Below are 17,203 nucleotides of genomic sequence, written 5' to 3' on the forward strand. Positions count from 1 at the left end.
TACCTTAGTATTTTAACCATTCTCTTATAATCAGTTAGATTGTTAATATTTTTAAATTACTTCAAACAGTGATGAAATTACACTCCTGCTAATATTTCTGCAGTTGCAAATAAGTCAGTGGAGCGTGTGGAGGGTGGCAACATAAGAATGCAGTAATACTTTTTTCCCTTCATCCCTTTTTACTTGGCTTCTAATTTATGGTTAGGGTTTGTATAGAAAAAATATGAATGGGAATTCTGCCCAGGGTATAATCCCTTTTGAGAAAATGTATTGATAAAATTCAGGTTGGGTTTATATTTGTGAGAATTAGTTTTTGAAGTTGGACTAAAAGTTCTGATCTGTAATTGTCTTTTGATTTTCAGATAGGTGCTTTTCTTTTTGCCTCGAATATTGGCACTGGGCACTTTATGGGCCTGGTTGGAAAGGGGGTGTCTTCAGGGATTGCTGTTGGGGCCTTCGAGTGGAATGTAAGTAGTGCCTTCTGTAGCAGCTAACCTCCACCTTTATCATTGTCCAAATGAAACATAAAAACTTGCTTTCAACCCTGAGTAAATATTAAAGACTCCTTGAGAAGTCATGGAAGAAGGGAACCAAGTCTTTGATTTCTCAACAAGATTGTGCTAGTTTTCATTCTTCTTAGTAAAGTAATGAAGAGATAGAGAATGTTTACATCCCAAGGGCCATAGGAATACAGTTAGGAGACTAGTCAGGTAGGGAAAAGGTCATATTAACACTTAAATATATATGTACATAAACATAAACATACATACATACACATATATGTGTGTGTGTACATAGACATACAGATATATATGTATATATGTGTGTGTATTTATCGGTATGTACACATTTGCGGTATGCAGTTGACCCTTGAAAAACATGCATTTAAACCATGCACGTCCGGTTACACGCAGATTTTTTTCAATAAATATAGTACTTTTATTTTCATTTCACAGATCTTTAAATTGACTAAGTGTGGGGAAAAGTTTGTGTTCAATTAGAGATCACAATATATGGAATCAGAAGAACTAGGGTTTGAGTCCTGATTCTATCCAGATTGTTTCAGCTTCCTGCCCTTGGATGAGTCATTTATCAATTCCTTTGTTTTTGAGACAGATTTAGCTTGACTACCTGGGGGTTGGCACCCCTAACCCCCACATTGTTCACGGGTCAACTGTATACTGAGAATAGGCTCAACTGGGTTCTTTGAGATATTCAGCTGGTTACTACAAAACTCCTAACTGATCGCCTATGAATACCAGGTTTCAACTATAAAACTTATCAAATGGATTATTTATCTAATCTGTGGAATATATTTGTTATAGGACCTAGAATTTGTTCACCTAAATTAATATAAGTGAATTTATGTGTCTTGGGTTAATTAACCTATCTCTATATAAATCACCTGGCCCTTTTTTTTTTTTTTTTTTGGATAAATCAGAAAGCTCCCTACTTTCTGGGTCTCATCTTTTCCTCTGGTAGACTACAGAAATAAACAATACTTCTAACAAAGTTAATTCCAGACCTGATAAGGCGCCCTGGTCTGTACCACCATTTAGTTCTCAGAATTCGTTCACATCTCCTTCATATATTCAACTTACCTCTTCTTTGTAAAGAAAGCCAGAGGGCTTCCCTGGTGGCGCAGTGGTTGAGAGTCTGCCTGCCGACGCAGGAGACACAGGTTCATGCCCCGGTCCGGGAAGATCCCACATGCCGCGGAGCGGCTGGGCCCGTGAGCCATGGCCACTGAGCCTGCGCGTCCGGAGCCTGTGCTCTGCAATGAGAGAGGCCACAACAGTGAGAGGCCTGCATACCAAAAAAAAAAAAAAAAAAGAAAGCCAGAGACAAATGCATTACTTAATTTCAATAGCTTGTGTAAATTTTGGTGTAGTTTCTCTACTATTTCTCTGAAAGGTTTCTGATTTTTTTTTTTTACTATCTTTTTTGTTTAATTATAAGCCACCTTCGTTTCTATCTGGAAGTAGGCAAACAATAAATTTTAATAAATATCTTGAAAATTGGCTCAGTTAACCCCCTCTAAATTAAGAATGCACCCCTTTATAGGCAAAGATCAAGTGCCTATAAGTTAAGTTTGTTGTACTGGATGGCTTATGCTTGGGCTGTTATTTGCAAGGTCCCCAGTAATTATGACATTTATTGGGCTCAAAACAGTAACTGAGCTTGCATCTCATTTAAGAGCTTAGCCTAGGTGGGACCCTGATTTAATTGCTCTTCTTTTCTTGGTTTCAGTCTCCATTTATGCTCTGTGTTCTTGGTTGGGTATTTTCTCCCATTTACATTAAGGCTGGGGTGAGTATCCATTAGCGGTTACTCTTTTCTTTACAATATTTTTTCTTACAAATACTGCATATGTACATAAAAACATCCTAGAGGGGGCTTCCCTAGTGGCGCAGTGGTTAAGAATCCGCCTGCCAATGCAGGGGACGTGGGTTCGAGCCCTGGTCCTGAAGGATTCCACATGCCGCGGAGCAACTGAGCCCATGCGCCACAACTGCTGAGCTTGTGCTATTGAGCCGGCGTGCTGCGGCTGCTGAAGCCCGCGTGCCTAGAGCCTGTGCTCCGCAACAGGAGGGGCCGCCACAATCAGAAGGCTGCGCACCACAGCGGAGAGTGGCCCCTGCTCGCCACAGCTAGAGAAAGCCCGCACGCAACAACCAAGACCCAACGCAGCCAAAAATAAATTAATTAATTAAATTTAATTAAATTAAAAAAAAATATCCTAGAGGACAGGTTAAACTTCTCAGTGTTCTGATCCTTGTACTGATTTCCCTAAATCCTAAGAAATGTCTGAAATAACATCATTCTGACTGCTAAACAGAAGCCAGTAACTGCCTACTGTTTCACTCTGGACCTTACTCAAGAGTTCACTTCTTAAGGCTTTTATAGAAAACATTTTAAAACTTTGTTAAAAAATAAGACCTAAATTAAGAGAACAATTCTGTTAATGACTGGAAGACAACAGCCTAAAAATATTAGTTCTCCCTAAATCCAGAAGAAGATGTTTGAGGAACTTGACAAGCTGACTCTAAAATGTATGTAGGAGATAAGGGGACAAAGATGTCAGTGCCTGGATGAGAGAGAACAAAGAAGAGACTGTCCAGGCCTAGCATCCACAGGGGTACGTGGCATGATGTCACCAACATGGCAGAATAAGAGTGTTCTGTCAAAGAACTCCAGTTTAGACTGTCACCCACAGGCGAGAGGGCCTTTGTGGAAGTACAGGAGTCATGCTGTTGGAAAAGAAAAATACCCACGACTGGATGCATTGAAGAGGGTGAGAGGGACAGGTTCACTTTACACATGTCACCACTCCCCCGAGGTGGCACAGCTCAGTGCCAAGAGAGACCTTCTTAGCCTGAGATTTGCCCCATGGGGGAGAGCGACAGCGTGTAAGTGCCCAGCTACTCTAGCTGCGCAGACTGCTGCCAAAAAGACCTACTTCTTTCTTACTCCATCTAGAATATTCAGGTGTGCTGTATGACTGGGGGTGGGGAGTGGCTGGGAGAGCAGCACTTAGGGCTCTCAGATGGCATCAAAGGAACACAAATCCTACTAACCCCCTTGCAAACTCTATCAGGAAGCCTGCCAGTAAGCCACTGGGGGCTCTTCACTTGCAGATCTCCCCAGCTGGCCCTCAGACACCCCAACATTCTTCATGCCTCACCCACATATGCCTGCACCTTATGGCCAGCTCCCTTAGCTTACCTCCAATTGTGGCAGTGTTGATTCCTGGCATAAAGCTAGTGAGCACACGTAGAAAGCCAGCCTGACCCTGTAGGATTGGGAAAGCACACAGACGAGCATTCAGCACCACCCTCAGTAAGGCAAGCAAACTGGAGGCTGTCAGCACTCAGCCTGGCTTTGTAGGATCAAGGAAGACATGTGAAGCAGGTGTATCCAAGGAAAGGTCTGGAAAAGCCTCAGAATCCCTAGCAGGATTGATGGAACGTATTTCTCTCCAAAAACCAGTCAGTAAAAACTGGAGGCGGTGACTGCTTCCTCAAATGCAGAAACAGCAACACAAGACTTCAAGGAACTTGAAAAATCGAGGAAATATGACACCACCAAAGGAACACAATAATTTCCCAGTAACCAACTCCAAAGATTTGCCTGATAAAAAGTTCAAGACAGTTGTTTGAAGGAAGCTCAGTGAGCTACAAGAAAACACAGAAGGACAGCTCAGCGAAATAAGGAAAACAATATGTGAAAGAAATGAGAGGTTTAACAGAGAGATAGGAATCCTAACCATACAAATTCTGGAGCTGAAGATTACAATGAATGAAATGGAAAAGGCAACTGGGACATCAACAGCAGGCTTGGCAAAGCAGAAGAAAGATTCTGTGAACTCAATGATAGGTCATTTGAAATTACGCAGTCAGAGGAGAACAAAGGAAAAAGAGTGAAGAAAGCCTATGTGAGCTATGGGACACCATTAAAAGAAACAATCTACACATTACTGGCATCCCAGAAGAAGAGAGGGAGAAGCAGGCAGAAAGCTTATTTAAAATGGAGAACTTCCCAAATCTGAAGAGAGATTTGGATATCCAAGATGACAAAGCTCATCGGTTCCCCCCCAAGTTTTAACCCCAAACTATCTTCTCCAAGACACATTATAATAAAACTGTCTGAAATCAAAGACAGAGACGAAATTTTAAAAGCAGGAAAAGAAAAAAAATTCCTCACATACAAGGGAACCCCCATAAGGCTATCAGTGGATTTCTCAGCAGAAGGCTTGCAGGATAGGAGACAGTGAGATGATGTATTCAAAGTGGTAAAAGAAAAAGACTGCCAACCAAGAATACTTTATCTGGCAGAGTTGGTCTTCAGAAATGAAAGAGAAAAAAAGACTTTCTCAGACAAACAAAAGCTGGGGAAGTTCATCACAACTAGAGCTGCCTTATAAGAAATGTTGGAAGGAGTCTTCAAGCTGAAATGAAAGGATGCTAATTAGTAACATGAAAACATAGTAAGTAGATAGTCAAAATCAGACTACTCAAATACAGTAAGATGGTGGTACGTTAACCACTTAACTCTAAAGGTTAAAGGACAAAAGTATTTTTTAAAAACCATAGCTACAATTATTTGTTAACAGATACATAATATAAAAAGAGGTAAATTGTGATATCAAAAACATTAAATGTCAGGCGGGAAGTAAAAGGGTAGAGTTTTCATATGCATTCAAAGTTATCACCTTGAAATAGACTGTTATATCTATGGAAGCCTCATGGTAACCACAAAGCAAAAAGCTATGCTAGATACACAAAAGAGAAAGGAGAGAACCAAAGCTTACTACTATGGAAAATCATTAATTCACAAAGGAAGATAGTAAGAGGGGAAGAAAGTAACAGGGAAACTACAAAACAGTTAGAAAACAACTACCAAGATGTCATTAGTAAGTCCTTACCTAGCAATAATTACTTTACATGTAAATGAATTGAATACTCCAATCAAAAGGCACAGAGTGGATGAATGGATTAAAACTTAGCATGGTGGGACTTCCCTGGTGGTCCACTGGTTAACACTTTGCCTTCCAATGCAGGGGGTGAAGGTTCGATCCCTGGTCGGGGAGCTAAGATCCCACATGCCTCATGGCCTGAAAACCAAAACATGAAACAGAAGCAATATTGTAACAAATTCAGTAAAATGGTCCACATCAAAAAAATCTTTAAAAAAAGAATCAGCATGGTGACTATCATTAACAATACTGTATTATACACTTAAAAGTTGCTAAGAGAGTAAATCTTAAATGTTCTCACCACAAAAACGTGGCAGTTATGTGGGGTGATGGAGATAGTAACTTAAACTTACTGTGCTAATCATTTTGCAATATATACATGTATCAGATCACATCACATACCTTAAACTTGTATGATGTATGTCATAGCTCAGTAAATCTGGAAAAAAGTAAATAAAGTGTACGTAGAAGAGCAAAAGCATAAGAATAGCAAAGATATTCCTATCAAAGAAAAATAAGAAGAACTTATCTTACCAAATAGCATGACTTACTATAAAGCTGTAGTAATTAAGACAGTTTGGTATTGGCACAAGGATAAACACATTGACACAAGAGAGAGTGAAAAAGCCCAGAAACACTCATATGTATGAACACCAGATTTATGACATAGACGGCATTGCAGATGACTGAGGAAAGGAGGATCAATTGGTTATCATACGAAAAAAATAAAATTAGATCCCTATTCTACACAAAAATAATTTTGGATTGATTAAAGGCTTAAATAGGAAAGGCAAAAATTCGTCTAACTTTTATAAGAAAGTAAAAAATATCTTTATATCCTTGAAGTATGGAAGGATTTTAAAATAATATACAAAAATCCCAAATCTCTGGCTAACCACTAAAGTACACAGGCATACCTGAGACCCCAGGGAGCCCAGCCAAAAAAAGATCTGTCTTCCAAAGACAGGACTGTTCCTGGAGAGATTTGTGAGTTTGCTGTGCCAGTGACTGAGCACATTCCCCAGCTTGCACAGGGCAGGCAGTGGAAGACAGAAGTCTTGCTGGTTGGAGGTATCAAGGACATAATTGAGGGCTGGCAAAGCAACCCGAAACTTAGGAGGGGAGCTCCAAAAACAAGGGAGCCAAAGAGAGGGTTAGTCCCCAAATCTCAGTATAAATTCTGCCCAAACCCTTGACTGACTGCCAGGCTACTCAAGTGCAGGGAAAACCTTCAGAGGACCAGGCTAAGTCAGCAGCAGCTGGAAGCTGGAAAACCAAGTGGAGACCTCAGCTTCTGCACTGCAGGGTGGGGGTCAGGGTGGCATGGAAGATATGGTAGTCTGAGTCCAGACACATTCAGTCCCTACTCAAACAAGAGCACTAATCCTCGGAAGAACAAAACGGATTCTAGAGTGCTACATCATATTATCTATGATGGCCAGTCTTCAACCAAGAATTATTAGATATGCAAAGAAATGGGAAAATAAACATGACCCACACTCAGGGAGAAAAAAAGCAATAAGTAGAAGCTGACTCTGAGCAGGCCCAGATGTAGATTTAACAAAACAAAGACTTCAACTTGCTATTATAAATGTATTCCAAAATGTAAAGGAAAATGTGATATTAATGAGTGAACAAATAGAGCCTCTCAACAGAGAAACTGAAACTGTAGAAAAGAACCAAGTCGGGACTTCCCTGGTAGCGCAGTGGTTAAGAATATGCCTGCCAGTGCAGGGGACATGGGTTAGATCCCTGGTCCAGGAAGATCCCACATACCGTGGAGCAACTAAGCCTGTGTGCCAGAACTACTGAGCCTGCACCACGACTACTGAAGCCTGTGCGCCTAGAGCCCATGCTCCGCAACAAGAGAAGCCACCGCTATGAGAAGCCTGCCCACCACAGTGAAGAGTACCCCCTGCTCATGGCAACTAGAGAAAGCCCGCACACAACAATGAAGACCCAATGCAGCCAAAAATTTTTAAAAATAAAAGTAAAAACCAAAAAAAAACAAGTCAAAATTCTCAAGTTGAAAAGCATAGTAGCTGAAATGAAGACTTCACAAGAGGGGTTCAACAGCACAATTAAGATGGCAAAAGAGAGAATCAGTGAACTTGAAGATAAGAATTACTCAGGATAAAGAACAGAGGAGAAAAAACTGAAGAAAAAGGAACAAAACCTCAGAGACCTGCAATACAATATCAATCGATCAGACATGTAATTGGAGTCCCAGAAAGAGAAGAGAAAGAGGCAGAAAAAAATTTTTGAAGAAATAATAACTGAAAATATATCCTTTGGTGGAAAATGTTAATTTACAGATTCAAAATGCTTAACAAACACTAAATAGAATAAACACAAAGAAAACTACACATAGGTTTACATCACAGTCAAACTGCTAAAAGCAAAGATAAAGAGAAGATTTTGAAATTGGTAAAAGAAAAGCAACACATTACATGCAGGGAAACAATGATACAGTTAATAGACGACTTCTCATCAGATACAGTGGAGACCAGAAAACATCAGAATGACATAGTTGGATGCTGAATGGAAGAAAAAGCTGTCAACCGAGAATTCTATACCCAGCAAAAGTATCCTTTAAAAATGAAGATTAGGGGCTTCCCTGGTGGTGCAGTGGTTGAGAGTCCACCTGCCGATGCAGGGGACACGGGTTCGTGCCCCGGTCCGGGAAGATCCCACATGCCACGGAGCAGCTAGGCCCGTGAGCCATGGCCGCTGAGCCTGCGCGTCTGGAGCCTGTGCTCCGCAACAGGAGAGGCCACAACAGTGAGAGACCCGCGTAGCGCAAAAAAAAAAAAAAAAAAAAAAAAAAAGATGAAATATATATAAATAGGGCTTCCCTGGTGGCACAGTGGTTAAGAATCTGCCTGCCAATGCAGGGGACATGGGTTTGAGTCCTGGTCCAGGAAGATCCCACATGCTGCAGAGCAACTAAGCCCGTGCGCCACAACTACTGAAGCCCGTGCGCCTAGAGCCCCGTGCTCCACAACGGGAAAGGCCGCCACAATGAGGGGCCTGCGCACCACAACAAAGAGTGGCCCCCGCTCGCTGCAACTAGAGAGAGCCCACGCACAGTAACAAAGACCCAACACAGCCAAAAATAAATTAAATAAATAAATTTTAAAAGAAAAGAAATATATATAAGTATTGAATCATTATGTTGTACACCTGAAACCAATGTAAGGTGATAAGTCACTTATACTTCAATTAAAAAAAGAACTTATTGCAAAAAAAAATTTTTTGAAGGTTATTGGGTAGGTAAAAATTTCTTAGGACACAAAAACCACAAACCATAAAGGAAGAAATTGATATATTGGACTTCAAAGTAAAATTTTAAACTTTAACTCTTAGAAGTATATTTTTAAGAAAGTGAAAAGTCAAGCTAGAGACTGGGAAGGAGTATTTGTAGAACATACTGACAGTAAAAGACTTATATCCTGAATATACATATTTTTTAAAACTCTTAAAGCTTAACAGCAAGAAGACATTTCACCAAAGAAAATATACAGATGGCGAATAATCACATGAAAAGATGTTCACTATCACTGACCGTTAGGAAAATGCTACTTAAAATCAGATCCAGTGCACACCCACTAGAATGGCTGAGATTAAAAGGACTGATGCTACCAAGAGCTGGAGAGGTTGTGGAGCCCCTGGGGCCCGTACCTTTCTGGAGGGAACGTTGGAAAACAGGTTGGCAGTTTCTTACCCAGTTACACCTTAGGATCTAGCCGTTCTGTTCCTGGGTGTGGCAATTCACCCCACCCCAGAGAAATGAAGACGCACGTCCACACACAGACTGATACAGGAAGTTTTAGTCCTCACAGACGAACCTAGAAATAATCTGAATTGGGACAGACAGCACGTGACATGGTACTAGGTGGCACCGAGGAGCCGTCGAGTGACAGCACGGGTGAGAAGCAGGATGTGGTACCAGGTGAAAGTAGCAGGACATAGAAGTGCACACACTCTTTTTTTTGGGAGGGGGAGTTGCATTTATTCTTTATTGATTATGGATACTTTCCTTACTAGCCATATGCATTAAAAGAAAATTGTGAACCAGTAAAATAAACCAGACAGAGAAACAAATATTGCATGATATTAATTATATGTGGAATCTTAAAAAAAAAATGTCGAAGTCATAGAAACACACAACAGAATGGTGGTTGCCAGGGTTGGGTTGTGGAGGAAATAGGAAGGTCTGCTGGTCCCAAAGGGAAGTTCATGAGTGATTTGTGAGCAGGGACTCTGGTGGTTCTGTGACCATTCACACTGGTTTCCCCGGAGCTGTGTGACTCCATGGGTTTGAGCTCCAAGGAAGGCGAGTCTGGCGACAGCTGGTTTTCCAAGACTGGGGTGGTGAGGGTCTTGGCCGCACGCCCTTGGGAGCTTAGCAGGGTGTTAGAAATGCCTTATATTTTGAATGTGGTGGTGATCACACAACTGTATACATTTTCCCAAACTCATCAAACTTTACACTTAAAATGGGATAATTTTACTGTGTGTAAACCATGGCTCATAAAACTTAAAAACATACACTTGTGGAGAGGGCATTAAAATTGTGGAAGGCTTTGTCTGCCGTGCAGTCTAAAGCTTGCAGTTGTGAAGCCATAATCCCAGGAAAATCACCTCATATTGTGACGGATTTTGAGATAAAGTCTTTAAAGAAGTAATTAAGTTAAAATGAGGTCGTTAGGGTGGGTCCTAATCCAGCATGACTTTATGAGATGAGTATATTGGACACAGACATGTACAGAGGGAAGGGTGAGCAGACGCAGCGGGGAGATGGTCTCAGCCAGCCAAGGAGACAGGCCTGGCATGCATCCTTCCTCACGGCCCCGCGAGAACCAGCCCCGGACACCACGAGCTGCCAGCCCCCAGAGCTACAGGGCAATGCGTTTCTGTTGTGTGAGCCACTCTGTCGTACTTTGTGACGGCAGCCCTGGCAAACTACTATGAGTAGTGAGTGTGAAACAGCTTAGAGCCCGACTGAGAAGTCAGCCGTGTGTGGTAGCATACGATTAAGAACCAAATGAAGAGGAAATGAATGGAAGCTCCAGGTGTTTAGGAGGGGCCGTGTGGTCCCTGCCAAGCCCCCAGCTAAAGCTGCAGAAAGCAGATGGGATTTGCATGTGTGAGGTGGGGGAACAAGAGCACAGGAGCATATTCGGGACTGGAGGTGGGATGGTATTCAGTTACCGCTGGTTTATTCACTGCCGTGAGCCAGGCACTGTGCTAGGAGCCAGGCATCTGATGATCGAAGAGCGCGCTCCCTGCCACCGGGCACACACAGCGTGAGATGGTGGAGGTAGAAATGAGCAGGGCGGTCTGGGGCACCAGCTCACACACGAGCGGCATTGGCACAGAGGACCAGGTGTGAGAGCTGTGGAGTCAAGTTGTGTCTCCCTTGAGCCCTTGGTATATTTGTAATATGTGATAAAAACATTTGATTTTGCTCTATGATTATTTCATGAAAGTGATTTGTCATCGTTTGACATATTCAATTAGCTGCATTTACTTCTGCTTTCCAAAGGTTGAACAGGAAGCTAAATTCCAAGCTTCTTGAAGACAGCGGTTTTGCCTCTTCTTTCCTAGTTCTCCCATCTTAACAGGGGTCCGTGTAATGCAAAGGGAGAGTTGGTGACCCTGCACCTGGTACTCCTGGGCCGCTCCCACCGTCAGCTGCATCTCCGTGACAGCCAGCACCTTGTGAGTGCTCTGCCTGATGGTGGCTTCTCTTGTTGCTCCTACAGGTAGTAACATTGCCCAAATATTTGAGGAAGAGGTTTGGTGGCTACTGGAACCAGTTCCTCCTCACTATTCTGTACTTCTTCCTTTATATCTTCAGTAAGATCTCGGTGAGTTGTGTAAAAGCCAGCCCAAGGAAGAAAAACACAAAAAAATCGATAGGCAGGACTATGCTAGGTTTGTCGCAGCAGTTCACTCTGGGGCCTCATAAGTTACTTGTCAGCCTCTGCTGTCTAAGCTAAAGTGGAGAAAAAATAGCTTAATGATACACAAAATGAAAGGCAGAGGCATCTTCTTTGCTTCCCAAGCCCGGGTTACAGGCCCCTCCTGTGTGTTCCCAGAGAACGCTGGGCGCCATGTCATCAGGTGGTGCCACTCCCCTGCTGGAAACAACCCAGGCACCCCACCACCCTTACAAGAGAACTGAACCTCGCGCTATGACCTGTGAAGCCTTCCTACCCTGGCCCTGCCTCTGGCCTCGTCTCCTCCCCTGTACTCGCCATATCGTTTCTCAAATCCAGCAAGCTTATTCCCACTTGAAGCCCTTGACACCTGCTCTGTACTGTGTCTGGAATGTTCTTCCCCCAGATTTTTGAAATGTCACTTCCTGGGAGAGGCCTTCCTCGGATGTGCCCAGTCAGTCTCTACTCCATTACTGTTTCTGTTTCCTTTGTAATACACGCCACCATGTGAGAGAATTTATCTGTTTCCTTGCTTGTTATCTGTCTTCTCCACTCTGGTGCGAGCTTCTTGAGCCCCGGGCCCTTTCCTGGCTTGCTCCCTGCAATCCCCCTCTGCTGAGAACATGGTTAGCACATAAGGCACTTGACAGGTGTTTTTTTTGAATGACTGAATGAGTGTCACTTATCACACTTCATGGAAATTGCCTATTTGGTGGCCAATCTCCTTCATTAAACATAAGGTACTTGAAGACAGTGACTGAGTTTTGGTAACCCTTGGACCTCCTGAACCCTGCCGAGTATCTACCGCATGGCTGGTGCTCAGTAAACATTCGGTGTGTAAATGTTGGGTGTTGGGAGAACCTCTGCCCATTGTATCCCTGGCTGTGGAGACCAGAATACCAAAGCACGAGGTTAGCCAGTAAATGACGTGCAGGTGCTTCAGAGTCATTGTCAACGAAGCCTGGGGTTAACAAACCCAGCCCGCAGGCCAGTCGGACTAGTGATCTGCTTTGTACAGTCCTTGAGCTAAGAATGGTTTTTACAGTTTTAAAGAGTCGTAAAAAAACAGAAATGGTCTGTGTGTCACAAAGCCTACAGCATTTACCATCTTCCCTTTACAGAAAAAGCTTGCCAGTCCCTGATAAGCAGCCCCCTCTGCCTTTCCCACTGGCGGAACTGCAGGAACAGCTCGCTCCCTGGGCACACTCCCCACTCTGAGGCTCCAAGGAGGAAGAGGCTAAGTTGCATTAACTTAGCCCAATGCTTAAAGGTCCTGACCTTGGCTGAACTCATGGGGCACCAGCTGTGTTGCCCAACAGAACTTGGGTAGACCTCACCCAGTGTCCACTAGGAATGGAGTGGACGTGCTGACTTCAGATGGCCTCTGAGGTCAGCGTCTTTATGGGACAGCTGTTGATAGAGCTGGAAATGAAAGTGCAGCCTGCTACGTTTGTACCCATTTCAGGTGGAGATCTGCACTGGCACCATGTTCATGAGGCTGGTTTTGGGGTTGGATGTTTACCTGGCCACCGTAGTCTTGCTGTCAGTTACCGGCATTTATGCCATCACAGGTGAGGTTACCCTAACCCCACAGGTATTTGTGTTGACACAAAAGCTCTACTTCTTAGTGAAGTCCTAAAGACATTGAGACAGGGATCTCCAGCTTTTGCATTTTCCCTGAATCTGTAAGTCACATTGCTGAGGCCTGAAAGGGCCAAACACTGAAAATAATTGAGGCAGGGGTGCCCGAGTTGTGCCCTTCTCCTGGAAATCGTATCAGACTGGCAGAGGCTTTCCAAGAGGATTGACAGGGCTGGCAGTGTTTGGGGTGGGGCAGGCCTCACACTGAAGTCTGCCTGGTGAAGGGGTGAAGGAGTGGGAGCACAGAAAGGGACTGAGAGGAGGAGCTGCTTCAGGGCATCCCGGTTACCTGGTAACCTGGTCAGGCCATCAGATGGGATCACTTAGGCAGACAATTCAAATTTGGAATGTTGATCCCATCTTGGGCTAACGCTATGTAGCATGATACATGGCATCATAACCTTGGGTAGTGGCAGCTCCCCATCAGCCACACATCCACGAGGTGAACAGCCGTTCTCTACCCAGACAGCCATTCTGGTTTTCTCTTTCAGTACAGTATTCAATACATTACATGAGATGGTCAACATTGTATTATAAAATAGGCTTTGTGTTAATGAATTTGCCCGACTGTAAGCTAATGTAAGTGTTCTGAGCACATTTAAGGCAGACCAGGCTAAGCTATGATGTTCAGTAGGTGAGATGTAGTAAATGCATTTTCGACTTAATAATATTTTCAGCTTACAATGGGCTTATCAAGATGTAACCCCATCATAAGTCAAGGAAGACCTGTATACTTTTTTGCTTAGGAAAACTGCCAGATTTTCATTTATCCAAAATGGGAAGTAAAAGGAAATTGGGATATAAAAGAGCAAGATAACTATCCAACAACAGATCATGAAGGCTGTTCAAGAGAGAAAACAGGGTGTATCTAGTCTAAGCATAAGCAGTTGTAAGGCCCACTGAGCTCAGGACGGAGGTGTGGGTGTGGAGACGGGCAGACCCGAGTGTGTGGACCAGGCATGCAGAGTAACTTCCCACAGAGTCAGGCGTGGCTCTCCTTTCCCTTTCTCTTGCCTATTCAGGTGGTTTTGCGGCTGCAGTTTATACTGATATCTTACATGCTGGCGTTGTGGTTCTGGGCTCAGTCTTGTTAATGGGCTATGGTAAGTAAGTCTGGAGAGCAGTGGGCACTGTGGGTGGACTCTTTGAATCTGACAGCTGTCTGGGGCCATTTCAGCACCTTCCTCTCACAGATGAGGAGACCGAGGCCCTCAGAACCCACGAGCGTTGTCTAAGGTCATGTCCGCGTCAGGAGAAGGAGGAGTTGAGGAGTAGGAGGGGTGATGACAAACTCAGGCACTTTGAACAGCAGTCAAGAGTGGCCCACCACACTCATCCCCACTCTGTGCCTGTGTCCATGCTCTTCCTCTCCAGTCAGAAGCCCCTCTCCCTTTTGTCCACTCAGTTAAATCCATCTCTCAGGGTCAGCGGAAGATCCACCCCTGAGTGTGTGATTCCATGATTGTTCTACCTCTACGTCTTTGTTCTCTGGACTTGTATCACTACCACACAACGTGACTTTTCTTTTTGATGGTACATACCTTGATTGTTCATTGTGTCACATAAATAAGTCATACCCCCCAGGTCCAAACCTTCTTAAGAACCAGAGCCATTGTATCCTTCACACAATGAGTCTGATGCACATGGTAGGTGCTTAGTGAGTAAGACGAATGAAAATAATAGCTGATATAAATTGAGAATCAGGTACCATGCAGGCATTTATCTGTATTGCCTCATTAAATGATCACAGTCATCATGAGGCATAACTACTTTTATTATCCTCATTTTACTGATGAGGAAGCTGAGTTACTCAGTTAAGTAACTTGTTCATGAAACACACCAAGAGTAGAGCTCAGAGCTGGGTCCCTCTAACACCGAAGCCCCCGATATTTGAATAGCATATTACCGTACCTGTAGTGACAATTACACTCACCTTCAAGTGGAGGTTTCCTCCCACTAGCTAGGAGTAGCCTTAGTGAGGTTGGCGGTACCCACTGTTCCATGAGTCAGAGATTGGTCTTGCAGAAACCTAGAAGGAAAAGCTCTTGGCTCAGGTATGGAAAAATTATTGAAATGATATGCTAGTTCAGTTGAAGGGTTATGGTTCCTTAGAGCATGTTGTTGAGCCTCATGGAAGGAGAACAGATAGACTCACAAAGAATCACAAACCTCAGTCTTACCATTCAGTAAGCATTAGTGCTCCATGAAGTATACTCAATGCTGTGTTGCTGGGACACAAAATACCTGTCAGGCATGCTCCAAGGAATTTTGTAATGAGCTGGGAAACAATCACTGATTTGAGTGACACAACTATAAACTATAAAACATTCTAAGCCATTGTGTTTGCTCAATGTTAATGGTAAATATCAACTTTATTAAAACTTGCCAAGACCATCCCAATACTTGAGAATGATATCCAATTAAACTTTAGGGGCAGATGGAATATTCCATTTAATTTTAGCAATTATATCTCTAAATAATTATATATCATTTACTGTTATAGACTGAATGTTTGTATCCCCCCAAAATTCATAAGTTGAAATCCTAACCTCCAATGTGATGGTATTGGGAGTTGGGGCCTTTGGGAGGCGGTTAGGTCATGAGGGAAGAACCTTCACGAATGGCATTAGTGCCCTTATAAAAGAGACCCCAGAGAGCTCCCTCGACCCTTCTGCCACATGAGGACACAGTGAGAAGATGGCCAACACCCTGTCAGCCAGCACCTTGATCTTGGACTTCCCAGCCTCCAGAACTGTGGGAAGTAAGCCATTCACTATATGGTATTTTGTTATAGCAGCCCGAACAGACTAAGACATTCTCTGAGAAATTTAATGGGATTTTTTTTTTTTACCAGAGTATTCATGCTAGTTCTTTTGATAAGTAAACTATTTGGGAGAGGTGTTGTTTTCCTTTAAAAACATACAAGAACTTGTACATCCAAGTGAATGTTGCCTTCAAACAAGTCACCGAGGGAACCTGTGCACATACAATTTTATTTTTTTATTTCTAATTTTTAGGTAAATTTTAGGTAAGGTAAACAAAACAGAAGGGTACACAGTGAAATATTTACCACCCTCAGTTTCTCAGTTTGACTCCCCAGAGCCAACCAGTATCATAAGTTTTGTGTACATCCTTCCAGAGACGGTCTTCATATGTACAAGCAAACCTTGGAGATATTGTGGGTTTGGTTCCAGACTACAGCAATGAAGCAAATACCACAATAAAGCAAGTCACATGAATTTTTTGGTTTCCCAGTGCATATAAACTTATGTTTACACTATACTGTAGTCTGTTAAGTGTACAATAGCATTATGTCTAAAAACAAGGCACATACCTTGATTTTAAAATAATGCTGTTGGAAAAATGGCACTTATAGACTTGCTCATTTCAGGGTTGCCACAGACCTTCAATTTGTAAAAAAAAAAAAAAAAAAAAACCAAAAAAACCACATGGTATCTGCAAAGTGCAGTAAAGCAAAACACAATAAAATGAGATATGCCTGTACAAATATTTTTTTTCTCTGTGAGATATATATCTTAATAGAATCAGAACATTTTAAAGCCTGTTTTTCCACCACTGGAACTATATCTTAGGCAAATTTCTATATCAGCAAATAGAGATCTACTGCATCTTTTCTGCTTTTGTATTTGTAATAAACTTTTTATCGAAAAGTGCACAAATCAAAGTGGATAGCTAGATGAAGTATCACAAAGTGAACACACTCTGGTAGCCAGCACCCAGGTCAAGAAGTTGTCTTTTTGTTTCCTTTTCCAAACTTTATACTTTCGTTTCTTTTTCTTGCCTTATTACACGGGCCAGGACCTTTAGTACAGTATTGAAGACAAGAAGAGGCATCAGTCCTCCTTGTCTCATTCCCAATTTAGAGGGAAAGCTTTGAATATTTCACCATTAAATAAAATGTTTGCTGTCAATTTTTTGTAGATATTTTTTGTCATACTAACAAAGTTCCCTTCTATTCCTAGTTTACTAAGATTGTTTATCATGAGCAGGTTTTGAATTGTATCAAATGTTTTTCCACATTACTGAGGTGATTATATTATTTTTCTCCTTTTTCTTTTAACACAGTTAATTACATTGACTTGGTTTTGAGTGTTAACCTTGCATTGCTGGATTTGTCAAG

The 17,203-nt window shown here is 42.5% G+C and overlaps 1 protein-coding gene across 1 annotated transcript in view; it reads left to right on the forward strand.

Annotated features, from left to right (window-relative positions):
* The window catches only part of LOC111163014 (sodium/glucose cotransporter 1-like), a 64,291-nt gene that overhangs the window by 13,989 nt on the left and 33,099 nt on the right, over positions 1 to 17,203 (forward strand). The window contains 5 exon segments of the mRNA XM_089894785.1: positions 363 to 467; positions 2,251 to 2,310; positions 11,245 to 11,349; positions 12,887 to 12,992; positions 14,085 to 14,165. Of these exon segments, the coding sequence (XP_089750911.1) occupies positions 363 to 467; positions 2,251 to 2,310; positions 11,245 to 11,349; positions 12,887 to 12,992; positions 14,085 to 14,165 (457 nt within the window).

The sequence above is a fragment of the Delphinapterus leucas genome, chromosome 14, assembly GCF_059928025.1.
Source record: "Delphinapterus leucas isolate spDelLeu-1000000601 "Yukka" chromosome 14, BTC_Dleu_Yukka2, whole genome shotgun sequence".
Taxonomy (NCBI): domain Eukaryota; kingdom Metazoa; phylum Chordata; class Mammalia; order Artiodactyla; family Monodontidae; genus Delphinapterus; species Delphinapterus leucas.